The 13,406-nt window shown below is 41.8% G+C and overlaps 1 protein-coding gene across 3 annotated transcripts in view; it reads left to right on the plus strand.

The window, feature by feature from the left end:
• Nucleotides 1-710: 710 nt before the first annotated feature.
• TMTC4 (transmembrane O-mannosyltransferase targeting cadherins 4) overlaps nt 711-13,406 on the plus strand; it is a 51,667-nt gene continuing 38,971 nt past the window's right edge. For 2 of the 3 annotated variants that reach the window (XM_062566810.1, XM_062566811.1), the window contains exons 1-4: nt 1,344-1,407; nt 3,634-3,849; nt 9,151-9,266; nt 11,432-11,648. In XM_062566810.1, the coding sequence (XP_062422794.1) occupies nt 3,688-3,849; nt 9,151-9,266; nt 11,432-11,648 (495 nt within the window). In that variant the 5' untranslated portion in view covers nt 1,344-1,407; nt 3,634-3,687. Of the gene's footprint in view, nt 792-1,343; nt 1,408-3,633; nt 3,850-9,150; nt 9,267-11,431; nt 11,649-13,406 lie in introns of those variants that run through there. The other variant, XM_062566812.1, reaches the window with a different exon arrangement.

Below are 13,406 nucleotides of genomic sequence, written 5' to 3' on the forward strand. Positions count from 1 at the left end.
CAGCTATCGAGCAACCAGGAGTTTAAAGACTAGCCTCTTAAAAGTGAAAGAGTTCCATGCATATTTTACTATAGTAGCCTAAAAATTGTTCTAGTTCAGCTGCTGCCTCACAAGCAGCTGTTCACATAGTAGTGGCAGATATTCCAAGGCAGGTGTAAAGTAGAGAGTTATGGGTGGGAACCACTGCAGTGCTCCCAAAGTACTTGAGAGTTAAAGCCTCTTGATAATGCAAATACCTCAAAAGCCCCACTCCAAATTATACGTCTCTTGACTTGCTCTCAGCCAGGATTTCTCATCCGATTTCTGCATGTTAAGATTTTATTGTTTTTAGGAAAGGTCTGAAGAACATTTGGCAACATATTTTAGTAATTAATCACACTTTTTTTTTTTTTTTTTTTTACAACAAAAGTGCAATTATGAAATGCATGAATAAAGTACACCTGATAAAGCCTCTTCCTTGCTTCCTTACGGCATTTGTTCCACAGGGAGCACTGCAGTAAGTCTGCAAACTTCGTGGCAGGATCAGGGCCGGACGTATACAGGAAGAAAGCAGGGCGCCGGGATCAGAAACGCGCCCTGCTAACGCCGTAGCTCCAAAGCGGTCCGAGAGGCGGTCTTCAGCAGCGCCGGCACCGGCACGAAGCGGCAAGCCTCCCGCGTTATCGCTCCCGTGGCTCTACAGCGTCTCTTTCAGGGGGATTAGCACTTCGTGTACTCCCACTCCACAGGGACCGCATCTCTACGGAAAGAGAGGCGGTGCAGGGCGTGGAAACACGCACTTCCCACGCCCGGTAAGTTGCGCGGAGGCAGGGAGAGCCCCTCTCGCTGGAAACCCTCCCGCGCTCTCGACGAGCCAGCTCACCCACCGCTAACGGTCGCGGCAACGGTCGCGCTGGGGGCGCGAGGGCAGGGCAGGGCCAGGCTGCGGGGGCGCGCTCCAGCTCCCGCCGTGGGGACCCAGGTGAGCGGGGAAAGCAGCCGCCACAGAAGAGCAGCGCGCGCGGAGGGGAAGGTGGGCTGCTTGGCGGAGGAGGCACCGCCCCGCTCCCGCCTTTGTGCGAGGCGGAGGGGTGTGCGACTTGGGGCGGAGGGGGGGGGAGAGCGACCCGCGCCGGCCCGGCTCCTCCCGGCTGCTACCACCAGTGAGCCCCTCGCTCCGCTTCCCCGGCCCGGCCCGGCCCGCCGCGCGTCACAGCCGCCGCCGCCAATAGGCGCGCCGAGCCGCCCCGGAGAGGCGGGGGCAAGGAGGGGTGGGGCGGCGGCGGAGCCAATGGGCGCTGAGGATGTTTCCCGGAGGCGAAGCGGCGGCGGCCCCTCCCCCGGCGGCAGCTCCAGCTCGGGGCTCGCCGGGCGGGCAGAGTTTTACACCCGGGTGGGCGATGCCGCTCGGGCGCCTTCTCGTTGCAGGTAACGCCGCCTGGTCCCCCCCCCCCCCCCGCCGCCTCACGCAGAGGAGGGCTTGCCCTTGCCCCGCTCGCCGGCGAGAGCGGCGGCAGACCGTGTGCCACGGTGGGGCAGAGGGACGGGACGGGGCGAGGCGGAGGCGGCGGCGGAGGTGGTGGTGGCGCGGCCGGGACAAAAGGGGAGCCGCGAAGCGGGGCCGGGCCGCCGCGAAAGTCCCGGCGGGGCTCCGCCGCCTGCCTGGGCAGCTCCTGCCCCCGCGGGGGGCGCCCTGGACCGTCCCCTGCGCTCCGCTCGGCGCGCGCTCCGGCCGCCCGCAAGTTCGCGCGCTGCGCGGGCGGCGGTTGTGACCGTTGGTGCCGGACGCGGAGAGGAAGGGGGGGGGGGTAGAGAGGGAGGGAGCCTCCCCGCGGCGGAGCCGGCGGCTGCTTCTTGGTGGAGCTGGGCAGCGAGCGGCGGCGGGGCGGGAGCCCGCGGCGCGGCGGGGCCGCTCTCCGCGGGGCTCGCCCCACGGCGCGGCGGGAGCCCTTGCGCCGCCGCCGCGGGAGGTGGGACTCGGGAGGCGTGGGCGCCGGTCGGTGAGGTGGCTTCTCCCTTTTGTGCTTGCAGGCTGCACTCGGGAGGTTAAACACCCGTGTCCTTGCGAGGGTACCCCCCCTCCCCGGGCTGGCCTCCCCTTCTCAGGCGCACAGAAATTAGCTGGCAGTAGATACAAATCAGATAAACCCGGGAGAGGGGGGAGCATATAGGAAGAAACTTTCCAGGCAAGATTGAATTTTGAGCAGATGAAATATTCGCTATTTCTGTAGTGGGCATTGGTGCTGTATCTGAGCAGTTACTAGCAATGCACTTCCCTTTGATTAAAGGTCTCCCTTGCAGTCTTTTTTCTTTTTAAAAAAAGCTGAGGGAGAATTACTTAGGGAAAAGGTTTTGCCCTGAAAGGGTTTAGCCTAGTTTGTTCTGCTAAGGAGCGCCATTCTTCGCCAGGTTTACACAGCTCCAGGTTACTGATTCTCTTAATTGTGGAGCATTTTTAAATAGTCCCCAAAGTTAAGAGGGGCACTGATGTGACAGGGAGTGCAGCCTTTCTATGTGTTTTTGCATGTACTGATTGGGAAAATGCAGAAACTGAAATTTGATTTTGCAAACAGAATAGCTGCAAAGCAATTCAGTTAGTAGTTTTGATGGTCAAGTCTGTTCAGGAAGGCAGGCTTGTTTCCTAGGTTGTACAACAACTTTATATACCATATTTCCAAGAGTGCAACAGTTGGTATAAAAAGCCAATATAGGAAGAAGTTAACCTTTTGACCCTAGTTCAGCTGGATGTGTATTTGGGGGGTTTGCAGATGCATAGTTCATATTCTGTTTTACTGTTACTGTAGTCTTCCATTTGTACTCTACTCTCTGTGCCACTTACACCAGCACTTGAGAGTAAGACTACTGACAGTAATGGTGGGAACACCAGAGAAGCATAAGCAGAATAGCTGTTCAGGCAAAGGGCTGAATTTGAAACATGAGACCTTTCCAAGGGAAAGGTGGCTCCTGGATAAACTTTGAGTCTCATTATCTTTCCATTCATATTTCGCTCAGAGCTGATGGAGAGCATGGTGTTTTTCATTTGCCTGAACAGCTATGCTTATACTAATAAGCCTGTAGACTTTTATAGACAGTTAAGGCTATATTGTACTTGCAGTGGGCAGAACAATCCAGTGAACATGGCTTTGAGTCTTAATTGTATGCTACTTGGTGGTTTATGTTTAATTTTTTACCATTTAGGGCCTAGTCCTTTAACTGCTACCTGTATGCATCAACTTTTGATATTTGTATGAGTTCCCAGTATGGGCTGTTTGCAAGTCTAAATCGTTTAAGTCAATTAACAGAGAAGTGTTCAGCTCTTTTTGCTATTGATATTTGTTTTTCACCATCTTACTCCTATAATCAAATTAATGTTTATCATTCTCTTAAGAACTTTATAAATGCTCTATAGTTCCCATAATGCCCTTACTTTTCTTACTTGAAATAAATCATAGGAAGCACAAAAGCAATGACTTACTCAAGGTTTTAGAATTTACCTGGGCTAGAGCTTGAACATAGAATCTAAGAATTTCTTGGCTTTTATTTCTGTGCTTAGACTGTGAGAAACTGTTCCTGTTTTCCCAAATTCAAATGTTGTGGCATTGAACTCCTTCCTCTCTTCCTCTTCCTCACTGTGCATTTGTGTATTTCTTTCAGATTTGCAACCAACATAATGCTGAAGCTCCCAACTTGGAATGCTCATTCCACAGAATGGCACAAACAGAATCTAATCTGGACTATGATGTATCATGGTTCCTCCTTCCCTCATACTGGGCTAAAATGGTTGTGGGATTAATATCCCTTCTCTGCTTTGTTAACAGCTATGATGGAGATTTTGTCTTTGATGATTCTGAAGCCATCATCAATAACAAGGTTTGTCTTTTTTACCCCCCTTAAGTAGTGGTAGGAAAGAAAATAATGACAACAATCAATCATGGTAAGCCCAAAATATTCATTTTAGTGAATAACTTCCTTCTGGTATTCCTTTTAGTGATTTTTTTTTCTTTTATACTTTCTTAAGTAAGCCTTACTTAAGCTTGACAAACAAGCTATGCAGTAGTATTCTGCGGAAAAGCTAGAAGTGTGAGCATGTTTAACAAAAACTTATTCCCAAAGCTATTTGAATAACTTGGGTTCTGATGCATAAATAACAGAGTGAGCAAATTAAACAGCTGCTTTTTTTTTTACCCCTCAGAATATATCTCACTTTTGTAAGTGAGATTGTCTGCTTAACAAGTGTTGATGTCTGGTCAAGGGGAATGGTATCTCATTTTGCCATACCAAGTAGACTCTGTCTGCTTGTCATCTAATTATTTAGGGTTGCAGCAAGTTTGCATGTGATGTTTAGTAACACTTATTCACAGGGCACCTATACATTAAGACTGCCTCTAGAGCTGATTTTATTCTCATTTTTAAGTCAGTGAAGTAGACTTTCGTAATACCCATTGATGTTAATAGGAGATTTTTCATTTTCTCTGCAGAGTGATGGATGAATAAGCCAAATAAATAAACCTACACCAGTTGCAAAATGCATAATGCATCACTAAGTGATTGTAGGATATAGGGATTCTCCAGTTCTGGTTTATACCATAAGAATGTTACTGAAGTAAGCAATGCTTCCTTTACCTTGTGTTCCTTTCCCAGTTAATATTCCTGTGATAACAGTAGTTGCTGAAATACAGGCAGGATATTCTCATGCTTCTCATTTAAAAAAAAAATCATAAATACGTTGAACAATCCTCAAAACAACTTGAATTTAACAGGTTTTCAAACTATGTGACTTGAAGAACAGAACTCTAGTTGAGATTCTTTAAATTTTTACATTGAGGAGTTGAATGTCTGCAGTTGATTGATAAGACGCTTTCTAGATGCTTTCTGGTACCACATGTAGCAGTTGGTGAGGCTGTGTTCATAGCTAGTTTTTGCTGTTACTCAGCAGCTCTTGCTCTATTCTGGGAAATTCTTGTGAAGGGTTTAGAAAGAGAAGCACAGAGTAAAAAGGAGTAAGAAGAGAGACCCTTATGCTGGTTCTGTTTCATGAAGCCACAGAAATACAGGGAGAATAATCTACAGAGGATAAGATACCTTTAGAGGGGTTTTTTGTTTTTGTGAGGGTTTTTTATGCATTGCATTGCATTATACAAAATTTAGAGGCAATTTATCACAATGTGCCACTTAATCCCACTGAATTACTGTTTCCTCAGACAAATTCATATTATGCTTGTGTAAGTCATCTTAGCTTGAGTTATAAACATATGAGGGGAAATACGTCTGCCAAACTGGAAATAAGTCTCAAAGCAGCTAAGGGTATTCTATGAACAAATTAAGAACCTACAGTGATTTTTTTTTTTTTTTAAGAACCATTATACTTTAAATTACGCAGCTCCTGGGAACGTCTTACTTTGCAAAGTTTTATTTGAAGCATAATGATGACACTTTAATTTTCTGGAAGAGCAAACAAAACTGATGTTGAAAGCAAGGCAAGGGTAGGTTTAGCTATTTTGTTCTCGTGTGATTTCCATCCTTTCAGTTTTTATCTATCAAGTATTTCAATTTATGTAAGCAACACAGAAATCTGTACTAGGATTATAGATGTTGGCAGCTCAGAAATTAAATCAATTGCTTAAATAGATTAATTCATACATAGCTGGTATGCTGAAAAATCTGTGAGGTTTATTGTATTTTTTGCATCTAACTCTTCTATTACTTTGTAGAAATTGAGATTTTGCTGGTGGTATCAGTTTAACACAGGGGTCAAATAAATAAATGGAAATACAAAATCCATACCAAAAATGTGTAGACAGTAGGTTTATCTGTTTGTTGGGGAAGGAGAGTACTTCGCAAAGGCAAAGTTTATTAAATAGTGTGCAGCATATTTTATTCCCATTCAGTATGAGAGACAGCAGGTGAAGTAATTTTGTAGATCTGCTGAGCATTACTTTCCCAGTATTTTCTTGTGTACCACACTGCGACCCTTTTGTTAACTCACTAGCCCTCCCCCAGTCGTCTTTAATGAAGGATACACTGTTAGTTGGCCCCATGCCTGCCATATCATGCAGCATTCTGTTATTAGATTTTATTGGTGTTTAAGGCTGTTTTCCAGATGCTTCCTTGTCATTTTAAGCAGCGTTTTTACTGGTGCTCAACAGTGATTTTTGTCTGTCTTTATTTACTAGCTTGCCAAGACAAACAATTGGTTTAGCAGGAACTTCAGGCACAAGGCATCTTTTCCATAAGCCATTATGTAGAAAAACTGACCTTTTTTCAAGTATTGAACCCTGCTGTGTGTAAGTTGCTGCTAATCAAATATTTAGAGAGTCTTTGGTATCTATATTCAGTGCTGATAAAGTCATACGTAACTTTTAAATAGTTGTGATTCTTGGAGCAAACCATTTCCCTTTTGGGGTAAGTCCATAGAGTGGGAAAACTTGTAAGTAACTTTCTCTCACAGAACTTAGACACATGAACAAGTCCACCGCTTCTGGGCTCTGAGGATTTCTAGGTCATAAGGAAGTATAATCTGTTCACTAAATAATTCAGGGTATTCAATTTTTCCTTCATTCTTCCTATTGAAGATTAAAAAAAGACTGATTTTAGAGGAGAGGAAAACTTAGGCCTGTATAACCCAAATATATTTTCCATCTCATGTTATTGAAGACAATTTGTGACATAGAAGCCATAGGTTTGAAATTATAGTAGTTCCTTTCTCTGTATTTAAAACAAACAAATAACGTCTCTTTCATAGTCCGTTTATCTGGCAAACACACATAAGGAACAGTGGCCATTCGTTGGAGTAACAGCCACAACACTTGCTAGCACAGACGCATACACACCTTGCAGAGTGCAAGGACTTCAGTATATGTTGGTGTGCAACCCAGTCCCAACTTGCCCTGGAAAGACAGGCCACTTTACTTGATTCAGTGGGCTGCTGATTAGGTGCTTTGATCATCAGCTCTGATCCTGTTCTGATCATCAGATTGTCCTCTAGGGTTTGTGCATACCAGTGAGGAATGGCATTGGAATTTAGATGCCTGAGGCCAAAACTGTAGTCTTGGGAGGGAAGAACAATTATTATTTTTATCTATCATTTGACAGAAGAAACGTCTGTGCTCTGTATTTGGTGTCTGTCTTTTGACCTTGAGAGAACAGAGAAACTTTGCACCTCACTATTTCTTCAGCCAAAATAGGATCCTATGTGAAGCTTGGTCTAGTAAGATTTTTTCACCAAGAATGCCTAATCCGCATCTGTAGTATAGGACTTCTCAAAGAAAGCAGTGTTTACTCTGCTTTCTTTTCAGCACAGTGACACAGCTTCTGCAGGAATAGCAGAGATCCTTCAGGTACACTGCCTCTGTGGGAGGCTTACTCTAGCTTTGTGTCTAGCTCTGTAGTTAGAAATGGAAGAAACAGTCTTCAATAGCTCACATGCTGTGAGTGATTGAACCACAAGCTATTGTGTAGAAAAGGAAGGTACTTCTTCCACCATGACAGAGATGCAACTTAAATAAGTGTTTAAGTAATGGCAGCGAAGTTAGTACATTTGTCCCTACCTATTGATTAGCAGCCTAGTAGAGAGTACTTCACTTCATTTGACAGTGTGTGCTAGGATTGGTAGCCTGCTTCCCCTTCCTAATTGTTTTTGAGTCTATTATCTAATACTAGCCAAATTTGACCAAATGATAGAAATAAATCATTTTCTGCAGTTATGGATTTTTTGCTGAATGAAGGACTGAATGTGTAGAGAAAGAAACAAGAATTCACTTATTTTAATGTCAGTTTAGCGCCAGCCAGCAGCATTTGTGTGTTGTCCGGACGTTTGCCTGTGCCTTGGGACTAGCATCAGTACGAGTCTCTCGCTTCACTATCAGGCCGTAGGAGGAGCTCAAGATATTGTAGAGTGACGTGAGATGGTAGCAGCATTTGAGAGAAACTGACCTTGGTGAACCAGGAGTGTTATAATACGGGGACTTGAAAGGAAGGGGAGATATAAGGAGAAGACATAGGAAGCCAGCCCTTGTTAGCCCCTTTGTTGGTTTAGCCCCTTTGTTTGGTTTGTCTGCTGACTTTTGTTTGGATTGGTGTATGTTGGTTTCTTGGCTATTTTTAACACTACAACAGCAGTGTAATTTGTATTTGATTGTATGTAATACCACCAGCACTTGTGTAGAAGTTATTCATTTGCTAGTATAGTTTTGCTGTTAGGTTTTGTCTTACCTTTAAATTTATTTAACCTGTACTTTTATTTTAGCATAAACTGGTACTTATTAGAATTTGCCCAAGGACAAGAGGGTAAGGAGAAGATAAATAGGTTAGAGTGAGCTTCCCTGCTTGTCGTCACAGAAGACTGAGGAGGATGATACCAAAGTCAGTTTCTGTAGGAAGGTGGCCTCCTTATTTGTTTTTTGCCCTTCAAAGTGCATGTTTTCCATTCAGTAGTCTAGGTTATTTGGATTGTTTTCCTATCAACATGGCTTTAAGATAAAAGGAAAGCACGGACTTTTCCTTTGCGGTGTTTTGTTATAGCACTGTTCCCCAAATTGGCATATAAGTAATTTCTTTTCTAACTTTTGCTATTAATCTCCTTTTAGAAAAGTATGCTAAGGAATATGCATCTAGTATATTTCATGTACTAAAAAAATAACAAAAAGACTTACATGAATAGTGCCCTATGCAAATAAAGAAAGGCATAGCAGGCGTGAAAAGAGCTAATCATTGGCTTCTATCTTTAGTTCTTTGTTGTGTATCTTTCATGGTTTCATTAGTAGTTGTACTTCTGATACTAGTAGAAAAATAGCTGTTTGTAACAGCTTGTGCTTGGCCTCCTTCCCAAGATAACTTAGACCTAAAATCAAAGATATTTTACAAAAATATTTTTTGTGTGTTTTACAGCCCAGCTTTTGGATCAGATTTTCAGCTGATGTAAATCATCTTAATTCTACTACATTTCACATAGCCTGTTTACAAAATCCAAGTGCCTTGGTCTTTATGATGACAGGCAGCCAAGGCAACCTTACTCCAAACTTGGGAGCCTTGTCAGAAGTCAGTGATAAGCCAGCAAGACACTTGGTATATCCGTATTAGAATGAGCTTGTATTAGAACTCATTTGTGGTTTTAACTGCTTTGAATCAAACAGAAATGGTAAGAGCCTGGCATTTAATGATGTTTTATTTCAGGACCTCAGGGCGGAAACCCCACTTGCTGACCTGTGGCATCATGACTTTTGGGGTAGCAAACTCAGCAGCAATACCAGTCATAAGTCATATCGACCACTTACTGTCCTGACTTTCAGGTGAGACTTGCCTTTTTTCTCTAGATCTGAATTTTTTTGACACGTATCAGTTTGATTATATTGAGGAGACAGCAGAAAACGTGAGGGGGCAAAGGAGTTACAGGGAAGCTGGATGTCTTTCATGAATTTGGTTGTCATGTTTGGTATCATAGTTTTGACTTGACTTTCTATTTTCAATTGTTTCTTTCCCGAAATATACATTATTTTGACACACACTATTTTATGATACCCTTCAGATTGCCCTCTTAGTTTGCATGTATCTTGTTGCTAGGGGTGATATAGTTCAGGATGTGGGACACATCACCAAGGAACTAGTAGGTGTATGTTCAGTTAGAGCGTGGTGGTAACAATGCCAAGGTCGCAGGTTTGATCCCCATATGGGCCACTCGTTTGAGGGTTGGACTAGATGATTTCCAGAGGTCCCTTCCAACCTTAACAATTCTATGATTCTATGGTTCCCTCTGCTTAACCAAGCTGCCATTTGTGCTGCTATTGTAGTTTCTGTTCTTTGCTTTCCAGATGACCCATGGAATGATTTTTGCCAAATTGCATCCATCTGCTGTGACCTTTTGTCACTAGGCCACTGGATAGTCTTTCCACCCTTCACCCTTGATATTTTGTCTTCAGGAGAGTGTCTGTGTGTGAGAGTCCTAGTGAGAGATGTTTGCCTGCATATCTGACCTGCATTGTATTTTTTGGTATTCTCAAATAACTACAGGTTTATGTGGAGCCCTTCTGTAGATGCCTAGATCCTGTGTTTTGTGCAAGGACTTGAGCAAGCAGTAGATCATATAGCAATTGGGCACAGTATATGTAAAAGACCTTTGAGAACTTTTTTTACTTTTCCCATCCAACTTTTGTTTTGTGGGCCTGCTGTGCTAGTGATTAAGGACTAGTTCTGCAGTTGTGTCCAGTCTAAGCAGAGGAGTAAGTGATTAGGGAAGAACTCCCGCTCTTCCTTTTCAGGTTCAAGCAATAGCTGTGACCCTTGAGTTCATTAGAGGTATTGAAGTGCTTAGACTTCGCTGTCTGTCAGTTTGTTTTCACACTGTTGTCAAACAAAAATGTAAGTGGGGGAGGGGAAAAAAGCTAGTGTCAGTGTCTTAAATCTAGTAAAGCTTTTGGTGCATTACACAACACATACTTTAGTTTCTTCTGAAGTCTCTGTGGCATATTCCTTCTTTAGTGACATAATGGTTGGTTGGAAGAGAAAACTGAGATACAGTAATTACTGTATCAGAAAATATAGATGAGCTTACAGAGGTGGGTCCATATAATGGTATATTCGTAAGTAAGAAACTTCTTAAATCCTTTAAGCTCCAATTTTTGTGAATCACGTTTATAGTAGGTTTTTTAATAGATTCCACTTAAGCCAGATGCAAACTGGCCCAATCCGCTGTCCAAACTTAAGTTTCTATATATCTCACCTACTGATAAAAGTGTACAGAAAATAACACAATGCTTTTCCTTTCTCCCTTTCCATTTGTGTCAGAGTTTTTATCTTGAGTAAGGTCTTGGACTGAATTTTCAATTACAGTTCTTTCTGGTTCTGTGAAATCTCTCTGTAGACAGTGTTGCAAATAGTTATTTATATTTGCTTCCTGATCACTTTCGGGATTCTACTACAATATTTCCCTGCTAAACTGTCAATGGAAATCTTAGTCTTCACGCATATTGCTGTTTTTGCTCTGTAGATTTAATTAAAATGTTTTCATCAAGTTGCACAAACATTGTGTCTTAAGCCCAAGGATATTGCTGCAGTACGTTGGGTGATTTGTCTGCAGAACACTCCTAGTGCCTGCTTTTACCAGTGTTATGACTTTGAAGTTATGTTGCTGACAAAAATCTAATTCTAAGTAAACACAGGTATGACTAATGTAATAGCATTAACATATGTCTTTGGAGAAGGATTGGTATTATGCTTAGTGTGATATCCCATATGAATACCTTTTTTTCTGAGAAAAGATCAGGACCTTGTTTCCAGCTTGCCACATTGGTTGCTGATAACACCCATGCATCCTGGGATTTGCTAGTACTTTTCATTCCCTTAATTCTGTTAAATTATTTTTATAAATATAATTTTGCTATGGAATTGTTGAGTTTTTATTTGCCTCTTTTTAACATTCATGTGGATTTCTAACCTTAATGTTTTTGTTTCTATACAGAATTAATTACCTTTTTGCTGGAGGCTTCTACCCAATTGGTTTTCATGTCATCAATATAGTACTGCATTGTACCATCTCAGTGTTGATGGTTGATGTGTTCTCAATATTATTGGGTGGACTGCAATTCAGTAACAAAGGAAAAAGGCTAAACCTGGCTCCAAAGACATCTCTTTTAGCTGCTTTGCTATTTGCTGTACATCCAGTCCACACTGAATGCGTAAGTACCTGAAACTTAGCTCCAACAATTTAGGTTAGATGTTCTTTTCCAGCTTAGATACTTAGTTCCCTCATAATTTCACACACTACACTTTGCTTATATATATTCTTAAAGCTTCTGTTGGCACATGCCTTGTGAGAGCAATCTAGTATTATCATTATCACTTCCAGAATCTCGTAATTCCACAGGGCTAGACCTTATTAAGGAAGATAAATGAATCATTTATGTACAATATCTAAAAAAGGATAGCCTTAAACTGCAGAGAGTTTCCCTAATTACTAAATTAAAAATTCATCACTGGATACACTAGCTCATGAGTAGCCAAGGAGAGTAGAAGATAAGCTGAATGTAAAATGCTTACAGTCTCCTTAAGCTGAATGTAAAATGCTTACAGTCTCCTTACACCTTACATTCTCATTTGCTTTATATAAAACAGTTACAAAATTGGAGGAAGCACATTATAAGAACTTTGCATGTGACTCTGCTGGAATACTGTGTGCATTTTTAAATCCATGCCACAAAGGGGATGATTTAAAAAGTGGAGAGGATTCAGAAGAGCCATGAAAATGATTGAAGTATTGGAAATCATCTTGTATCATGAGGGATCGAACTCTTTGGGTTTATATTTTTAGCTTATGAAGGAGAAGATTAAAGGATTTTTTTGATCACAGCCTGAAATGACTTATGTGGGGAACAGAAATTTGATTGTGCAGACAAAGCAGAACATCTGCTGCAAACTGAAGCCATAAAGTTGCATACTAGAGATAGAGCATGTGCACAGCAACCATTTAAAATACCTCACTCAAGATTAAATTCACTGTGTGACTTAGTTTAAAAACAAATACCCTTGGTATTTGTTCCCCAAGACCAGTTTCAGATGCCAAAGTGAAGTAAAACAAGTCTCCACTGCTCCTTATGCTCTGAAATGTACAGTAAAATCTCACTTGAGTCTTAACTGCAGACTTGCGATTGACTCCTTTATTAATACGTGCAATTTGATTCTTATTTCTGTTTGACTCTAAAAATATATTTAAATCAGCAGGCAAATGGAATGTGACATGACATGACATTGTAACAAGTGGTGTGGTCCATTGCGTATGTGAGATTTGAAAATTTGCATGAGCTTTGAAAAAACTTCGGAAGAAGTGGAAAAAAGGAACACGCTTTCTACATTCATGTCTCCTATAAGATCCAAGAACAGACAGAAACTCCTAATCAGTTACATAGTGAATGATAGATTTTTTGCATAGTAACAGTCAAGATACTGCTGTGGTTCTAGCATGAATTTTTGTCAGGCAGCATATCCACAAAGTGCGTTTTTCATTATTTTTAAAGCTGTAAGTCTTAAGTGTTATGACAACCGTCTTTTAAAATGGGTTGACATATTTTGACATAGAATTGTGAAGAATCTGTCCATTTTGCTACTTTGTTTTTTGTATATATTTGGATTTTGTGTTGTATTTACAACACAAAGATCCTGAAGTTTAGTGCTTTCAGTACCTATGTAATAAAAATATCTGTCATTATGATTTTTACAGATACAGGTACGTACTGCTGTGGCACAGTTTTCTCTTGAGAAAATGCTTAATATTCGTAACAAATCTTTGAAACATAGAATAAGAATATGCCTGATGTTAATTTAAAAAAGTATTTTTCAGTTTACCTTGTTATCAGATCCTGCATCTGAGATATCAGCCTTATACTGTTGGAGTCATCTGAGACCATGTGTTTTGTTAGCCCCTTAATCTTTGTTTTAAC

Source organism: Rhea pennata, chromosome 1 (genome assembly GCF_028389875.1).
Source record: "Rhea pennata isolate bPtePen1 chromosome 1, bPtePen1.pri, whole genome shotgun sequence".
Classification (NCBI taxonomy): Eukaryota; Metazoa; Chordata; class Aves; order Rheiformes; family Rheidae; genus Rhea; species Rhea pennata.